General features: G+C 34.4%; 1 protein-coding gene across 1 annotated transcript; it reads left to right on the forward strand.

The window, feature by feature from the left end:
• Positions 1-2,105: 2,105 nt before the first annotated feature.
• Positions 2,106-18,396, forward strand: LOC126818179 (activating signal cointegrator 1). Its single transcript, XM_050545422.2, has 12 exons — positions 2,106-2,194; positions 6,259-6,397; positions 6,537-6,671; positions 6,924-7,062; positions 7,653-7,771; positions 8,242-8,459; positions 8,718-9,063; positions 10,768-10,955; positions 12,187-12,308; positions 12,748-12,845; positions 14,011-14,107; positions 16,230-18,396. Exons 1-12 carry the CDS (start codon positions 2,115-2,117, stop codon positions 16,292-16,294), a joined length of 1,746 nt encoding a protein of 581 aa, XP_050401379.1. The 5' UTR covers positions 2,106-2,114; the 3' UTR covers positions 16,295-18,396.
• Positions 18,397-20,139: the final 1,743 nt, after the last annotated feature.

Here is a 20,139-nt window from a genome sequence, read left to right on the forward strand (position 1 = left end):
GATCCTCGCCTAAAGTCCTAGATCGTAGGTTATTAAAGGTAAGGCTGTATTAAAAATGTTAACAAATTGTTTTTATTTATCTTAAAGGGGCTATGTTCTATACAGATCCATGGATAAAGAGTCTCCAGTTGCGAGGGTAGCGATTATAATAGTAGGGGAGAGCGTGGCACAGTAAGTCACGGGGCACAGTAAGCCAGGCTTTGTAATTTTTGACTGTGTTGGGAAAATTCAATAAATTCATGTAAGCTGATTAATATATATCAGCCATTAACCGTTTTTTCTGACGCAAAAGTGAATTTTTTGTGGACTGGTTAAACTGCTTGGCTACTCAAGATTTTGTTGGAGCCCACAAATGTGAAATTCCAGGTGAAGAGATAATAATTGACTCTCATTAGAAATATTTTGTTTCATAATACTATCACATGCCTTCCTGCCATTTTCGATTTTTAGTTGTAGTTGATGATGGGGCACAGTGGGACACATGTCAGTGGGGCACACTGAGCATAAGCATTTCGAGTTTTACTAAATATCATTTGTCCATTTTAGACAGAATCTGGATATTTGAGCTGTTTTTAAGGAAATATTGGTCCTAGGTTACGAATCCTTACTGACTTACAAATCATAGGAATTTTTGCATAAAAGATTTTTTTTCTCCAGTTAAAGAATTTTTTATTCAATGTTAAGCTGGGTTTTTTTAAATTTCCTGCTGCGTATCTGTGTTCAAGTCTTAAAACAAATTCATATTTTGAACTAAAAGATTAATTTTCACAGTTCTGATGAGTTTCAGTGTATTTACTATACATTTTTCAAAAAAAAAAACATACTTGATGGCCAACTGTGTCCATAGTGTGACCCAGTGTACCTACATACGGGGCACATTGGGTCAAAAAAAATTTTGGTTTTACAATGATCTACATAAAAATGGTTTTAATTTATTAAATTCTTAACAGCTTTGTTAAATCGAACATATGACTGGCTTCAACTGAGTACATAGTTTGATTTTCTGTAGGACTCCACTTCTTGTCAATTTACTAAAAAAACGAAATCATGCACACTGTGCCCCGCTGTCCCCAACACCCGCAGGAGCTTCCGGAGCCTAGGCGACCCTGAATCCTCGCCTATGGTCCTAGATGGTAGGTTAAAGGTAAGCCTGTATTAAAAATTGTTTTTATTTATCTTAAAGGGACAATAACACTCAAGCTGGCTTGACAGCTCCAGAAAATAAAAAAAATAGCCTTATTCTAAGTACTAGATGTGTTAGTGTCCGACCTTTTGTGTAAATTATCCATTAAATCATATTTTACTTGTCCAGAGGGTTCAAAAATATTTTTAAATCCATGTCACATTTGAAAACTTTACGTCAGGCTTTTCAAATCATTTAGTTGAATTTTTCCAATTTTTTAAATTAGGTGTGTTAAGATGAAATTTGTATCATCAATTAATTGGAATATTTTAAAATAGTGCAATTTGTTGACCAGAATAAAGATTGGGACATATTATTCAGTTACAACAAGAGTGGTATTGAGCCTTTAAAGGAGCTATGCTCTATACAGGTCCATGGGTAAAGTAAGAGTCCCCAATTGCGAGGGTCGCGATTATAGGACCCTCGCAGGAGCTTACGAAGCCTAGGCCACCCTGGATCCTCGCCTAAAGTCCTAGGGTAGTCCCCCCCCCCTCCCGAACACAATCAAGATTTGCTTCCGCCGACCTTGGAGATCAATGATTGCAACCTGATTAGTGGATCTTCATAACATAATTGACGATGTCTAACCGTTAAGTGCTTTTTTCTGTGAATCGTTTATTCACAATGTCAACTTGCAGTTATTAAAATTAAAGCCCACATTTGATGAAAACGACTATTTAAAGAATGTAAAACAATGTTTCTCCCCCATTAAAGAGCAATCTGTTTCACAGAGAATTACGAGTCTCGTATAATATTGTCGCGGCCAAGCAAATATTCACTGCGGATCAGTGTGATTAAAGAGCTGACATCTTAGGTGAGGATATGTATAGGCCCGGTATGGAAAAGTTTGGGAAAATAATAATACAATCTTAGACTAAGGGGGTTAATTCCTATTTAGACTTAGAGTTCTTTCCCTTGGCAATATTGCAAGATGGCAGCTTCCAGTATTGAGGAATGGGTCTGTCGCGAATTATCGAAACTTGGCATTGATACGACCCCAGAAAATGCAAGGTAATATTTGTTATATGTAGCAATGCAAATTAGTGTTGTAATAAGAAACGTGTCTATATAGATCGTCCAAGATAAGAAATTATAACCGCATTTTTCACCCATATTGTGCAATAACTTCGGAACTTCTTATATATAACTTATAAGATCTACTTTCAGTTTCAGGTAATTTTATTAAATTTGATTGAACACATAATAGTGACAGTTGATCTATCCTCAGCCCCTGCAGCGTCATGATTTTCCCGTAGGTGTTGGATTGGGAAGGGGAGCAACAGAAATATATATCATGGCTCGAAATGTTCGCCTGTCTTTGTCGACTGGCGTTGACAGGCGATTTTTAAGCCAGGCAGAGGTAGCAAGTAAAACTAGCTGGAAAGGTGTAATGGTGGATATATTGATTCCATCGATTGAAAAGCTGTGCACAGGGTAGCCTACAGTGTATCACTGACAAATTCTGTTAATTGCCTGTGTAGGATCAATAATATTTCAATGCTGCATGCACATGCACTTATTTAGGCCTGTAGGCTACCAGTAACAGGGACAAGGTGGGGCTAAACAACAGATATGATCTTCTTTAAGTGGCATTTAGTAATTGAACAGTAACACACTAACACTATTTATGGAATAACAATCACTGGTTTATTAACATGCAACGTTTCGACGATGATACTCTCGTCTTATCAAGCAAATGATAACATAATTATATGTAAAACATCAAGTATTTATATACAGTATAAAAAGAAGCCATAAATATAGACCTTATATATAACTAGCACTGATCAAAGCGATGATGACAAAGCCCTAAGTTGTTACAATGTACCGCAGCCATAATTAATTACATATCTATAAGGCAGGAGTAAGCCTAATTAGTGATCAGTATTATTACAATGATACAAATAGGTGTTAAGCATTCATAGGGTGTACAATAACACACATTAACTATTATTTTAATAACATTGAAGTTTAATTTATAATAATGGCGGATGTTAGATAGTGTACGAAGCACTAGATCTTATATATGATTAATTAAAGTAATGATTCTGAATGTTATAAATATAATAATAATAATGAAAAGTAATCTGAAGCTAATCCGATATATGATAATTATATGAATAAATTAAGTGAGAATGTAACACCAATCATATTAACAAAATGTATTACTGGAAAATTATTGTATCATATGCGTGGGGGAGATAGACTCCTACATCTCTGTTAAGGGCCGGCTTGTGTCGTCGGATCTGAATACTTTCCATGATTTTCCTTGTCTTCTTAACATGCTGGTTCGCGTTCATCACTTCTACTTTAGACCATTGCATTCTGTGTTTCTTATTGATTTGCAAGTGTTCGGCGACTGCGGATTGGTTATCTTTGGATAGCGATTAGTGTTCCTTAATTCTGATGTTCAGCGGTCTTTTAGTTTCTCCTATATACTGGTTTTCACATGAGCAGTAATCTTCTTATCTTATATGATGTCTTGCCTATGAACGGAATGGATATTCTAACTGCTGTCTCGGGTTTGTGTGGGGAGTTAACTGCCTTCTGATGTTTAGTGATGGTAGCAGAGATAATCTTTTCTACCACTTGAGGTGGATATTGGTTGAAATGGATGAAAACATCTTTCATGTGCTGTAATTCAGAGCAGTACATGGTCAAGTTATTATCCCCACTAGGTAAATCTGCTGACTCCTTTATCAAAGATTCGGCAATAAGAAACACAGAATGCAATGGTCTAAAGTAGAAGTGATGAACGCGAACCAGCATGTTAAGAAGACAAGGAAAATCATGGAAAGTATTCAGATCCGACGACACAAGCCGGCCCTTAACAGAGATGTAGGAGTCTATCTCTCCCACGCATATGATACAATAATTTTCCAGTAATACATTTTGTTAATATGATTGGTGTTACATTCTCACTTAATTTATTCATATAATTATCATATATCGGATTAGCTTCAGATTACTTTTCATTATTATTATTATATTTATAACATTCAGAATCATTACTTTAATTAATCATATATAAGATCTAGTGCTTCGTACACTATCTAACATCCGCCATTATTATAAATTAAACTTCAATGTTATTAAAATAATAGTTAATGTGTGTTATTGTACTCCCTATGAATGCTTAACACCTATTTGTATCATTGTAATAATACTGATCACTAATTAGGCTTACTCCTGCCTTATAGATATGTAATTAATTATGGCTTCGGTACATTGTAACAACTTAGGGCTTTGTCATCATCGCTTTGATCAGTGCTAGTTATATATAAGGTCTATATTTATGGCTTCTTTTTCTACTGTATATAAATACTTGATGTTTTACATATAATTATGTTATCATTTGCTTGATAAAGACGAGAGTATCATCGTCGAAACGTTGCATGTTAATAAACCAGTGATTGTTATTCCATAAATAGTGTTAGTGTGTAACAGATATGATGCCAACCACCAAAATTGGTGTTGCTCTTGGAAAACAATCAAAACCAGTGCCACTGATTGTGAACGTGGGCGGCAGATCTGTGTCAACAAACGGAGACAGTGACATATTCCATTGCTTTATCTCATTCGCACCAGTCAGCACGTTTCATTTCTCACTGCATGGACAAAAATTCAAGAACAAGCCAATGGGCCCCATGCTGGTCGCCGTACTGCAAATGAAGAAACTGGATCAGACCAAATATTCCGAGAATTTTGAAGAAATCGGTGAAAGGAGTTGGAAGTTATATGGCAAAATGAAATCGAGCTGAATCAACTCACAAGAATGTCCCTTCTGCTGCTTCTTGCAACCAGAAGTGTTCTGACGCATAGGCCTATTGCCAAGTAATGGTAAAGGATCAGTCAAAGTGCAAATTAGCAAAGTTGAAGTGCATAGACCCCACACCAGCACCAACCCTTACCCTAAGTATCATCTTGACTAATTTTATGGGCGAAAATGTCAGTATGATTGAATCTTGTTGTACAGAGCCACCTTGTCCCTGACGAGTCATCGCAGGATTTACCCAAATCTACCCAAATCCAAAATATCACAATAACTAATATTGATATTTGATAATATACTGTTCTTCATGCCAAATTGTCATTTTTAATTTCAAATTGTCATTTTAAATCCACCATTATTTCAACTCATATCACAATAATTTATATTGATTTTTCATAATTTGTTGTTACTGCTATTTATGCCAAATTGTAATTTTTGATTTAAATAAATTAAAATCGTAGTGTTTCTAGTATGCCACTGTTGGGTTACTTGTGTTGTATCTTGTCTTATACTGGTATGGCAGTTGCGACTTGCAGCAATTGCAGCCCAAAATTTTACAATAAAACTGAAAATTCAGTGCATATTAACTTACTAAATAATTTATTGGTTGTACTAAAGGTAAATCTGTCATGTGATGTTACTCAATTATGGCATTGTTACTTGTTACTGTAATCTATACTGTTCAATTACAAGTTTTCATTTTTTTTATTATTTATTTAATTTTATGAAATTTATTTAAATGTCCTATATAAAAGAAATTCACTGATAGAATGGCCATAACAGATTTGTATTTTAGTAACCTCTACATGTACGTATCAGTATATTTTTATAGGTTTAGAAATGTTGTCCTATTTGATGCTTCTTTTTGTAATAATGAATTCAAAAGAATCCTTAAAACTACATCATGTACATGTTTCCTTTGTTGCTCAGGCCATTTTCATTAGCTCAGTCGGCAGGATGGAGGGCCTGACAAGGACAGCTATCTAGTCGTTCAGATGGGACGAAAAACTGAGGTCTCCCATACACATTGGCGTGCATGTAAAAGATCCCTTGACAGTTGGAATTCGATATAAGAGTAGGCCGTAGTGCCGCTGTCTGAGCCAAATTTCCCTCATATCACACTGTGTGGCGTATGCCTGTCTTCATTAGTCCAGTTTGGATCAGAACAGTAGGACATTATATAAACCCCATTTCATTTCATTAGCTCAGTGAGAACAGTAAGATTAATATTCACATTTCACTTCTGTTGCTCAGGACTTAATTTACATGAACCAGCCTTGTAATTTTATGTGGTTTTTTCCAGCTACATACTCTCTATAGAAAACAATCAAGATTTAGAAGATTATATGAATGACTTACTTGATAAAAAAGACCCCAAAGTTAGAATCTTTGTTCAAGAATTATTACGAAGAAGCAGTTCAAAGAATTCTCCAGAATGCATTGTAAGTTTTAGACATTTTGATGAATACGATTAAGTGACTCTCAGTGAGTGATAATCAACAATTTCTCTGATGTAAGCTTACATAGCTTTTGTTCATGTTTTTATAATATTAATTCATATTTAATTATGATTCTTTTTAGGTTTTAAAGAAAAATAATGAAGAAGACGTTTACTTTGCAGGGTCAAATAAAATAAAAAAGAAAAATAAAGCACCAAAAAATAAACAAGTCTTCAATCAAGGACAGTTGTTAAATGGTCATAATACTGCAGAAGAGGTAGGCCTACGGTACATGTTACGTGTCATGCGTCCAATCAAACCTCACTGTTAGATAAGCTTCCAAATTGAAAGTTTGAAAACAGATTTGTGGGTGCATATAGAACTGTTCACAATGAAGGGAATCGGAAGAACAATGGAAAAAATGTTACTGTCTTTATCTTCTAAATATATCCAGTTGAAGTAGATAATGGGGTGTAAAGGAAGGTAAAATTCATGAGATAAAGTTACCAATATTTATTATGTATTACAGGTACAGGATTCTAAACCATCTGCTTCAAATCAACAAAATACAAAGTCAGCCCCTGTGATAGATGGTACGAAGAAGAAATCAAAATTTGTTCCTTTATTTAGTCAAGAAGGTCAAGCTAAATCTGTGATTAAACTGTCTGGTAAGTTAATAGTGTTCTTTTTCAAATGTCCCCAAATTGTCTGTTGTACCCCCAAAATGGCATTGCGGTAATCGTTATTTCAAAAAGAGCTCTTCATTTCTAACTATGTGTATGTCTTTAAAACCAGCTTTAGGAAGTGCAGGAAGTCTTTATTACCATGAACCTGCATAATATGTTGCATATGATACACACTACTATAGTTTGTATTTACTTAACTCTGCGCCTACATGTATTTCTTAGTATTGGGTGATCAAGGGAGATAACTGGAATGGCATGCTATCGGCCATTACATTTGCCTCCAAATTTTTTTATCGTTTTCCTTGCATAATCTCATTCATTATTATCAGTATAATTAAGATATCCTGTCATACTATCTCAATGATGAGGTAGTATGTGGTGGTATTTTATCGTTTTCCTTGCATAATCTCATTCATTATTATCAGTATAATTAAGATATCCTGTCATACTATCTCAATGATGAGGTAGTATGTGGTGGTATTTTATAGTACATGTATTGGTTATATCAGCCTGCCCTTTTTAAACACACTTCTGCAATTTGTTTTCTAAGATGATTTTTCTTTAATTTTCAGGACGTCATGTATGTGAATGTCAAGCTGCAAAGCATAAATTAATAAGTAATTGTTTAAAGTGTGGTAGAGTTGTTTGTGCACAGGAAGGTTCTGGTCCTTGTTTATTCTGTGGAAATTTGGTAAATATGAAATTAAATATTACTGTAAAATTCGTCATCTTTACACATAAATAAATTGAATAAAGATTGGGTTCATGCAGAAGGCATAGTAATGTTCAGTCTTTGTAAAACATCTGATACCACTTTTCTTTTGAGGAGATCAAGTTAAACCCATTTTGGGGGTAATTGTTTGATCGTTTGAATCAAATTCTCTAAATCCCCAAAATAGTGACAATCGTATAAAAAGGGGGATTTCAGGCTACACCACATGCATCAACTGCACAAAAAATATTTCAACCTCAGTTCTCAGGAATGGCAGAAATGTGATAGGACTGATTTCCATGCCATTCAATTGTAATTCTATCAATTCGGGACATTCTGGACTGACTATTATTCTCAAGGGAGGTATATAAATTTATTGGACAAGGTTGTCTTACAAGACTAGATTGTCTTACACACTAATTTACATATGAATATTCAATTCTTACCAGGTGTGTACTAAAGCAGAATTTGACATCATATCTAAAGGCAATAAGCAGAGTGAGAAATTACGAAGTCAATTAATGGGTGGTGTTGATGCTCTACAATTGTTAGGACAATCGATATGTAATGATACTCTCTATACACCAACTACACAGAAAAACATACAAGAGGGTGCAGAGAAAGCTAAAAAACATAAAGATACACTTTTACATTATGATAAAACTAGGTAAGTTTATAAACGTAACGATAAACTTTTAACAGAACACAGTTTTTATGGGATACAATCATTAGTTTTATTCTAAAAGCACGACGTTTCGACAAGTATCCTCTTATCGTTATCAAGCACAAATTTAATTGAGATTACATAGATAAAAAGATTTTAATTATTTTACTTTTTACATTCAGTGAACTGTTGGACCTCTTGCATGTTTTGTTTTTTTTTGTTCCATCTAGTTGTCTTATATAATGTTGTTTCTTTTTACAGTGTTAAAAGAACAAAGGTTTTAGATGATGAATGTGATTATTTTGCAACAGATTCTAACAAATGGTTAAATCCAGAAGATCGACAAAAATTAAAAGAAAGAGAAGAGGAATTGCGATCTGAACGACATGCTTCTCGTAGAGACAGAAAAATAACATTTGACTTTGCTGGTAGAAAAGTTATTGATGCGGAAAAAGACAATTCTAAGAATATGTATGATGTGGATGATGAAATTGTTCAACAAGTGCATTATGGGAAATCATCTAAATCATCCAAAGACATACCCAAATTAGATCCTAGTGATTTTAATCCTTTAGTTAATCCAACTATAGTACAGCCAGCTCCTCAGGTAATGAAAATATGCTTAGATGCAATGAAAACGCATCACTGATTTGACTGCAAGTACTGAAGGAACATAAGGCAACACAAATAAAATAACTTGTTTCTCGGGCACCGCCCGCACGCAAAATTGGTTGCGCGTGCAGTCTATTTATTAGTCTTGATGAAAAAAAATAAATATGTAACGCCCGCCCGCACATCGACAAGCAAGTCGTAAAAGAAATATCCCGCATGTACCTACATCCGCCATACATGTATATCTATTCAAATGTATTAAAACTGATTCAGATGAACATGCTGTCTTTTTTATCCGAACAATGGCGAAGTTTGGCAGATTTGCCTTTTTTATTGATATCGAAAGAACCTCCATTTTGTATCACGTGATATTAATTACCTCCCCTGATAAACTAGAATTTGATTCGTGTTAAAAGTCATTGGCGACAATATTTCAATCATTCGATCGTAATCGGCTCATTATTGCCGGCTTCAGTCGGTCCTTGTTTGGAAAATCCTATTGATAAAATAATGAACCGTAGAACAGGTTAATTAATTATAGCTAAGAATACGATACGATGACGATAGTCGTCATAATGCATACCTTAGAATCTGGGTCATTATTAGCACATTTACGGTAGTTTCGATAATCCGGAAAATAATAATTGGATTACCGATTTGATGGTTTTACTGACCAGTTGTTAGTTAGATTTAAATAGTCATTCAATATAAACACCGGATAGAACACCGAATATCCTGAGAAACACACCGAATATCCCAAGAAACAGTATTTCCGGCAATCTCCAATACCGATGACACGGTGTGACATGCATTGGTTGGAATTCGGTAAATAATTATAAATAAACCGGCGATACTAGATTTAGTTTTAAATACTGTTTACCATGATTATTATTTTTGATACACCTGGTGAAAGAGGCTTAGTTTTTAAAAATATTGTTGTCTTTATGGAGGGCTATTACATAGTCGTATGGAATTTTATTTTAAACCAATTAAATATGGAAAATTATTTTCCTTTCAGTCAGTGTTCAGTCTCAGTGTTTTAGTAGACTTGATTTTGGGTTTATGTTTTAAGTATGTACAATAAAGTTGAATATAACGGAAAGCAAAAACGTAAACAAGTAATGACTTTCTCATTTAAAAAAAAAAAAAAAGAAAGACCGCCCTCCCGCCCCAACAATTTTCAGCAATAGCCAAATTTTATTTTGCACCATCAATGAGTAAAAAAAAAAAAGAAACCGCCCTCCCTCCCTACAGTTTCAGCTGTCAGTTGCCCGAGAAACAAGACATTTATTTTGTGTGGCCTAATGCAGCTGAAATGTGATTTTTGGCTTCAACTGGGAGTTTACCGACACAAGAAAATCAACAGCAATCCATAGAGGGCATAACAACTTACTATAAAGTAAAAGTCAGTAATGCATAGACACACACACACCATGCACTTCATGGAGGAGATAAGCATTGAAATGGTTGCTTGTGGGATCCTTTTCGACTCTCCTTGCAATGATGCGTGCAGTGGCCCTGGTGCTTATGCTATCTTGAATTAATACAATGGACCTTTCTTGCCTTTTTGTAGGGTCAGTCAACTTTATTACTGCTTAACATTAAATTGAGTATAAAAACAAAGATAGTTGGCTAAAAATGATCATAGTATCACTATTTAACTTTTCTTGTAATTTGATATTTTCTCCATTTATTTCAGTTTGTAGCAACAGGAGAGTCCTTTAGTCAAAAACTGACAAAGAATTCTCATACGGTTGATGGAGTAGATCCGAGAAAGAAATCTACTTTAAGAATACAAGATAAAGAATTACAAGAGATGAGTGATGAAGGAATGTGTTTAAGTATGCATCAACCCTGGGCTTCTTTACTTACTAAAGGCATTAAAATGTAAGTTAATCTTCTTAAAACATATTATAAATATTGAATAAAGTAGAGGCCACAATTTTGATTTGATTTTGATGAAACTTGAAATACATATTTATTAAGCAAAGATCTTGGTTCCTTTCGATATTTGCGCATATCGGATCATTACTTCCTGAATTATGGCCATTGATTGTATGAAAAATTTCGTTTTTAGCTTCTGGTCCCTCTAGAGGTCACAATTTTTATCCGATTTAAAAAAACGTTTGAATATATCACCGTTACACCCTAATGATGGTTGAGTTTGTATTTCTGAAAATCGGACCAAAACTGCCGGACAAAATGGCCACCCCGTGTACGCAAATAGTGTATATATGGTATATCAAGGTTGTGGACGCTCTAGAGGCCACAATTTTGATCAGATTTTTGTGAAACTTGAAATACTTGTTTATAACCCAAAGATCTTGGTTCCTTTCGATATTTGTGCATATCAGATTGTAACATCCTGAATTATAGTCCTTGATTGTACGAAAAATCGTGTTTTTCGCTTGTGGTCCCTCTAGAGGTCACAATATTTATCCGATTGAAAAAAAAAGTTTGAATATTTCACCGTTACACCCTAATGACGACTGAGTTCGAATTTCGTGAAAATCAGACAAAAACTTCGGACAAAGTGGCTGCCTCTTGTATGCAAATAGTGTAAATATATGGTATATCATGGTTGTGTCCATTCTAGAAGTCAGATTTTTGATCCGATTTTGATGAAACTTGAAATATAGCTTTATAACCCAAAGATCTTGGTGCCTGTCGATATTCGCGCATATCGGATTATAACTTGCTGAAATATGGCCCTTGATTGTACGAAAAATCGATTTTTGTTTTAGCTTGTTCTCTATCCATCTCTTGCAAAATGTGGGCGTATCCTGTCTGGCAGCTGTTGGTTTAATTGACCAATCAAATTCATGTAAAGCAATATCTCCTAATGAGGTATCGATGAGTAGATTAGTAGATTATGAAAGTTATCACACAAGCGATATCTACTGTAGAATGTGTTATTGGGTGATAAATTTTAATAATTATATATCTATGTAAAACCTAAAAAATTTTGTCATCTGGTTTATAGTTTTAGTCAATATTTTTTGTTTCTTGTTTGTATCGTTATAGGTCATATATATGTTGATAAATCTATAATGAATCAACTTGTATAATATATTGTAGGCCTACTTATATTGTTACACATTTTATTTTTATTGTCCAGTCATGAAGGTAGAACATGGTATACTGCTCATAGAGGTAAACTATGGATAGCTGCTACATCAAAAACGCCTTCATTGGAAGAAACAACAGAAGTTGAACAATTTTATAGATATCATTATGAAGGTAAATATGTAGAATAATTAATAGTCTCGCTAAAATGGTGTTTCCAGCTATTCCATTCCAGGGTTATTGTGACTTTACGCTTAAGGGAAGCAGATTTGTTCGAAATTTTAAACAGATAAAAACACTTATTTGTAATAAAAAGTTTTTTTATCAATCGAGTGAGTATAGCTTTCTGTTCCCAGAAGTCATACAAACGTTGTTACATCAGAGACTAAATATAGAATGATTGAAAAGTTCTGGGATTTTCTATAATAAATGAAAACATGACTAGATTGTAATGATAAACTGTCCTCAGCACACTTTTACATATGTGCTGTATGGAAGCTTGATCTATTTCTTCTACATGTATGTAAATCTGAATTTTTATTGTTATCCGTTCTTATTTCTTATAAAAACCAAGACAACCAGATTTGTTTATATTTGTATATTTTGTTTACAGATGAGAATTTATCATTCCCGAGTCATTATCCTGTCGGTTGTTTATTAGGATGTGTTGATTTTGTAGACTGTTTATCACAAGATGAATATAGACAGAAGGTAGGTAAAACTGGTAATAGATGCCAAACATCTTTCATCCGTTCTTATTCAATTATGATACAGAAAAGACTTGGTCATTTCAATAATTGGCTTGAGTTCATGTTGAGTACAGTGGACTCTTGTCACATCAGACTTCTGATTACTCAGGCACTCTGTGAAATCCGACATCATTTTCTTGTCCCGATTTATTTACTTATTACTTCAGCTAAATAATCTCTGGGTAATCCGTACTCCGAATTACGGCATCAATCAGCCGTCCTGTTACACGATTTCCATTGAATCAACATTGTATAATCCGGCCTTCAATCGGTGGGTGTGAAGCCACAAAAGATTAATAAGCAATCACGAATCAATTATTGGTGAGATTTAAACTCGTTAGCGTAGGTCTTTGTTGATTACTTTGATAATTTTATAATCTCTTGTAAGACAGTTGTGACGAATTTTCCCACGAATTCACAGACATAAAAAAATAATTCCTAGCACCTGTTGGAAACATTCGTTGTGCATGCCGATTGAACCTGAATACCTAAATTTGTTCACCCTACGAATTTATCCGAACCGTATGATGACGACCTTGACATAGAACGACAGATTATCAATAAACACGTGATAGTAAAGACAAGTGTGCAATCAACTGAAGACGATAAATTAACGACAGACTTGACATATTCAAAATGCCTACGCATGTTAAATGAAATAAAATTTAATGTAATAGAATTTTGAATGTACAGAAGGTTTATCATTTTTAAGGGGAATAACATTCTGGGCATTTGAAGCTACATTATAATAATACTTCTGGTTTTCGAAGTTACAGTATTTCTGGTTTTGAGAAAACTGAGTATTCTGACACGCTGCGTAATCCGACATATTTTAAAGATCCCATACGATGTCAGATTTGACAGAGTCCACTGTATTTAGATGGGTTCCTTTGATGTTGCACTGACATACTTAAATTCTAAACAGGTTCAGTTGGTTTCGAGTCTTTGTTGGATGTATTGCTTATGGACCACTTGAGCCACATTTGCTTAACTCATGACTTGTGTCTCATTTAACCAGAGCTGTTCACAGTTGATACATGTATTGTTTCCCTTAATGATATTACCATTGTATGAAATGGGTACAGTATTCCAAATGCCATTAATATATTGATTTTGTATATTTATAGTTTCCTGAAGGTGAATCAGCCTCCCCGTATGTATTTATATGTCAGTATCCTCAAGAATTAATAGTTAAATTTCCTATGAAAGGAAAACATAAAATATGTAAGTAATTCAAGAAAATATTCTGGTTTTCCAAAAACGTTTTTTTTAATGCAGATGCCATCAGTTTTGTTATGAGTAAATGAAAAAACAAACAAAAGCTCTGATCATTATGAAAGATTTATTTATGGCTTGTGAATGAAAAGAGCTAAACTGCTTGGATGCTGTATTTCAATAAGATTAAATTTTTCTTTTAAATTGTAAAGCAGACATCAGTTTGCCCCCTATTTTTATACGCCCACATTTTCATGTGGACGTATATTGCCGTCTCCCCTGTCCGGACGTCCGTCTATCCGTCTGTCTGTCCGTCTGCCTGTCTGTCCGTCCACAATTTTTATCTGATTTTAACGAAACTTGAAATATAGGTCTATCTCCCTAAGATCTCGGTTCCTTTCGATATTGGCGTGTATTGTACCATGACTTCACAGATTATGGCCCCTGATTGTACGCAAATAAAACATTTTAGCTTGTGGACACTCTGGAGCTCACAATTTTCATCTGATTTTGATGAAATTTGAAATGCATGTTTATAACCCAATGATATTGGTTCCTGTCGATCTTCGCGCATATCGGGTTTGTAAATTCCCGAATCATGGCCCCTGATTGTATGAAAAATCGTGATTTTAACTTGTGGTCACTCTAGAGGTCACAATTATTATCCGATTTAAAAAATCGTTCGAATATATCATTGTTACACCGTAATGTCGGTTGAGTTCGAATTTCGTGAAAATCTGACCAAAACTGCCGGACAAAATGCATGCCCCCCCTGGTACCTAAATAGTGTAAAAATTTGGTATATCAAGTTTGTGGACCCTCTAGAGGCCACAATTTTGATCAGATTTTGATTTAACTTTCAATTCATGTTTATATGACAAACTTCCTGGAATATGGCTTCTGAATGTACAAAAAATCACGTTTTTAGCTTGTGGACCCTCTAGAGGTCGCAATTTTTATCCGATTTTAAAAAACGTTTATATGTATCACCGTTACACTCTAATGACGGTTGAGTTCGAATTTCGTGAAAATCGGACCGAAACTGCCTGACAAAACGTCCGCTCCTTTTATGCAAACTGTGTGTGTAATACGAAGGCTGTGGACCCTCTAGAGGTCACAATTTTTGTCCGATTTTGATTAAACTTAAAATGTATCTTTATATCGCAAAGATCTCAGTCCCTGTCGATATTCGCACATTTCAGACCATAGCTTCTTGGATTATGGCCCTTTTTTTTTTTTTTTAGCTTGTTCTCTATCCATCTCTTGCAAAATGTGGGCGTATCTTGCCTGGCAACCACTGGCTACTTTCGATTTTAACTTAACTGCCTATATAGAAGTACAAAATTAGTTAGCTCTATATGGGGGAGTGGTGGTGGATGGCTGAATGGTTAGTGGGTGTGCGTTGTATCATGAGTCATCTGGCGTGATTTTGATTCCCCAGTTGTATGTTTCAAAGTCGCTTCCCACTGCTAAAGACTCCTACGCGCACGGGAATTATTGAAATATGTGTGAACATGCTTTAAAATGTGGAAGGATTATATACACACTTTTCGAAGCAAATCAACAAATTAAACTCTTGACTGATTGTCATGGAGGGGGATTTTTAAACTAAAGTACCAGTATGTCATGTCATATTTGGCATCTTATAAATGGGTTGTGGTGAAAATAAGCAAGCGTGGCATACAATCTTTTGATCGGTTTCTTTCAATCTGATTCAATCCAAGCCCAGGGGTGTATCTACCATCGATATTTTGGCTTTGTTATATTGTCTGAAAAATGCAAATGACCATAACTGACTTCAATTAAATCAATACTTTTTTTTATATTTTTCCACCCAAGTTAAAAAAAAAAGTCATTTAAAAAAAAATTACTTTGTGTTCCACTTTAAATTTGTCTGAAGAAAGAAATCCAATAATTATAAGATAATGGCCATTTATGATGTTATCATTAGCTTTATTCCTGCATTAATCTTGTCAAAAAAAACCAAACCACCATTTTTATTTACCATCTATGTTTCGTTTAAAGGGATTTTAATTACTGTAGTTATATTTTGCCAATGAATGTTTTTTATGCTCAGAAATCTCATTCCACATTTTTCACTGATATTTCTTTTTTTTATCAAATTTTTCAGATAAGCTTGATCCAAATATTCACCAGGGTGCTAAAAAAGGTTTACGTCAGTTGACAGATGTTTGACAGTGATTGACAGCTGATATTCTATATTTATAGTAATATATATGTACAATATTATAGACATCATATCACATCATAAACAATACATACATCATATTGACTGAATAATAACTCATTCATTTCCATGAGAACTTTGTATGAATATTGGAGACATTTTACGCTGGATTCAACTGCTTTTATTCATGGTGGGAGTAGACCCCGCGAAAGTAAATATGTTCTAGATAACTTTGCTGATCACAAGAAAATACAAGTTTAGATTAATGTTTTATTGAGCAATATTTTTTTTTCACTCCTAATTAAAATAAAGACATCCTATAATCAGAGGTGTTACCAGGGAATTCTGGTGATGGGAACTTGTGTCCAATTAAAAAAAAAACAGGTGTGTCCTTGTGAAATTATGATTTTGGCTAGTTCTAGCTCCTCTTGGCTCACTTGTTAATGATTTTTTTCGTCTAATGGTCAATATGCGTTTTACCCTGTCGGATGTATTTTTGACCATCTGTTGGAATATAGAAGTGTAGGCTATTTTTGGGTATTTGTTGCCTCTGTCAGCTTACTGTCCAAATGCATGAAGCAGGGTCAGATCCTGCATTTCAGGACTTTCTGTGCTTGGAAATCTTGTGCCTAGGATAGCAATCACATTCAAGTTTTTCTTTTGGATAAGCTCCTGTCTATGGCTGTAAATGTTTTTTTAAACATAGCTATGATATGGGTGTATTAGCCTAATTAGTAATTCACGGTTTGCATTGATGTCTTTGATTAGTTATGTTATGATACTTTAAAAATATATGATATTTTACATTAACAACGACTTCGGTAAGACCGAATATCTGTACGTATCGCTACTGTCCAGGCACAGTTTCCCTCTTCATGAGCCCAGACACAGCAGAAAGGTCAGACGTTAATCCCCATTTCACTTCATAAGACGGCATTTGGACTGCATATGTTAATTACTCAGTCAGTTATTGCGCTTGACTTACAATCATTGGGTGTTGGTATGCGTCTTTTTATCCAAATTACTTGTTTGCAGAGTTTTACACACTGCAGCACAGTATTTTTGATGATTCTTTACCAAACTTACTGTGGTTATCCCTCTAGTAAATAGTCAAGATTGGGTACACATTACCCCTATGATTTAAAAATGCATTATGTAAGAATTAGATAGAGAGCTAGCTATACTAGTTCAAAAATGGATAATGAATAGTTAAAATTTTCAGTCAAATTAATTTATTCTGTGCGAAGTTATCAGTGTCCAAAGTTTTGACAAAATGAAGCGGAGATTGGCCCAGATGTTTTAACGTACTTAAAATTTAAGCGACCGGATGGCCCAGGGAGTTGATTATGGGCTTGTCATGTTATTAAATGGTTAAATATAACAATTTATATAATCAGAAAAAGAGCTGCAGTATTCAAGTTTCGCTCTTACTTGGAAGGAGAGATATTTTAGTGAATAAAACTGGTTAATTCGCGGTGAAATATCCATGTAAGCCTTTATCTCGAGGTCTGTGATACTTTTAGGAAGAAATACAAATTTTCAAGTTTTACCTTTGGGCTGTCCTGAGTCCATATATTTCGCACTATGGTATTGCCTGGATAACCATACCAGTGTAGTGTCCCAATTAAGAGTGGTATGGGATTGACACCATTATTAAGTCACTCATACAATTTAAGAATATAAATCCTGAAATGGGGTAACCAGGCAAAGCGTAGCTATCATTGCCGAACGACCCAGAATACCCACTTTTATTATGGTGCCCTTCGAAATCTTGGACTTCTCCGTTAAACTTCTTATAAAGTCTATCCACAGATGACAAGGTGTCATTGCCTTGCAAACCTGTGTTTACTTTTTTTTTAAATGAGATAACAGATGTTGATATCGGTCTTAATTTCATTTATATAAAAGTTGGTATATATTATTGTATATAAGATGAAGATGAAATATATGAATTAACCATTAGTAACAAAACATCATCGATTTGTAAATGCCATTGTTAAGTTTATTATATAATCCATAATTAAATCAAATGTTTGGGAAATTGTTGGTGTCATTTATTTTATTTTATTGACTAGCCCCGCTTAGTAATTCGGGGTTAGTTTTGCCACATAATAAGTCTGTCGTGTATATATTTTCCTTGGCGTGTGAACTATGTTAGACATATTCATTTGATGTCCAGTTCCTCAATATTTTGACAATAAAATATTAAGAACCTAATCATACGACCCCAAATGATTGTGTAATTGGTACAATATTTAGCTGACGGAATGTTTAGATTAATAAAGTAAAAGTTATATACTATAAACTATTAATTTAAGTTGGATTGGAATGTTGCTACTGTATCCGTCTCGGTAAGCGCTACCATGCACCCTAATCGTTTAAGGTTCAGATTTTAACGTATCAAATTTCATACAGTGACCCTTACTTTCTCACTTATCATCCTGGGCAATCACATTATACACACATATATATATGATACATGTATAACTGCCCTGTATATATATATATATATATAGTTAGATATTAGAAATAAAGATGTTTAGGAAAGAGTTTAAACTAGTTGGAATTGGTAAAGTTTGCCCGAAGAAGCTTAATAAAGCGGAAAGTACTCGCAAAAACCTAGTTTTCTTCCCTAAAACATCTTTATTTCTAATATCTAACTATAGATATACAGGGTAGTTATAACACTTGAAATGGGCTGAATAAGACTTGATGAGGCCCTAAGTGATTTTACGGTTGGTGAGGTCCTAAGTGATTTTACGCTTGTATGGATGCCCTTTGCACTGCCGAAGGTTTAAGTTCTTACTTAAATTAATGACATTATAAAGCATTATAAAACTGCACATGAAAGCTTTTTACACAGGGTATAAAAAGACAAGAACAATTTTGCTAGCCAAATTTATTCCTAAATCTGCCAATGCATGTTGAAGCATTTTATTCAAAATGAACACAAATTTTGATTAAACAATCTTATAATTCAGGGGTAGTGGGCACAGTTTATGCAAATATAATTATAAAGTCACGGCAAAAAACGACCCCATTAAAATTTGGGTGAATAGAAGTTATTCCACGTAATACTCGTTGAAATACTAAACCATTGATGATATCAATGTCTTACCCGTTAATAAACCCCGACTGCGCAATATTCAGATCATGGAAACTCATTTGTATGTTAATTAAACATACATTATGCAAGAGCCAAATCTTCCAATTGCGGACCTTTCTTTAGGCCTGAAATGTTATCTAAATTATTAATTAGACATTAATTAACTTATCCAGACCATAACCATCTCTCGATGGCAGCGCTAGCCTGCGATATTTACTGGATTAGAATCCGGTCTGCTGCTTCTGATTAAATCAAAAACTGGATAATCGAGACTATGTTTTTTTTTTATCGTACCGACTTTAGTAATGAGATCGAGGCTAGGCCAAAAATTCAATCGCTAAATACTCGGTTCAGGGTGGATCAATCTGACTGAAATATTCAGCAAATTCCCTTTACATTACCTAGTTTTTACCTATTATAGTGAGAACTATCAGCTCTTTATCTGATCCCCGATAATGTATCTTTAAACCAGCCCATTACATACATGTTAGGCCTGCATGTTGCGTATACACAACCAGTCACCCCCTGTCTATAAGCATCTCCCTTACTCAAAAGGCTAAATTATATTACAGATAGATGTATAATAGATAAAAGAAAGTCAACCAAACACGTTTTGGAATATTTTTAAGAACACAATAGAGAGAGAGAGAGAGAGAGAGATGGGGTTTAACGTCCACTCGACACAAACTAGGTCATTTCGGGACTAACATGGTTTAATTTTATTTACATAATTCGCTTGTGCGTAGG

This window comes from Patella vulgata, chromosome 4 (genome assembly GCF_932274485.2).
Source record: "Patella vulgata chromosome 4, xgPatVulg1.2, whole genome shotgun sequence".
NCBI classification, from domain to species: domain Eukaryota; kingdom Metazoa; phylum Mollusca; class Gastropoda; family Patellidae; genus Patella; species Patella vulgata.

What these genes read in the sequence shown, in the direction of transcription:
- LOC126818179 (XM_050545422.2), top strand. Translation starts at nt 2,115, where the DNA reads ATGGCAGCTTCCAGTATTGAGGAATGGGTCTGTCGCGAATTATCGAAA. An exon ending in ACGACCCCAGAAAATGCAAG is followed by an intron (nt 2,195 to 6,258) that starts GTAATATTTGTT and finishes GGTTTTTTCCAG; the next exon opens with CTACATACTCTCTATAGAAA. An exon ending in TTATAGATATCATTATGAAG is followed by an intron (nt 12,309 to 12,747) that starts GTAAATATGTAG and finishes TTTTGTTTACAG; the next exon opens with ATGAGAATTTATCATTCCCG.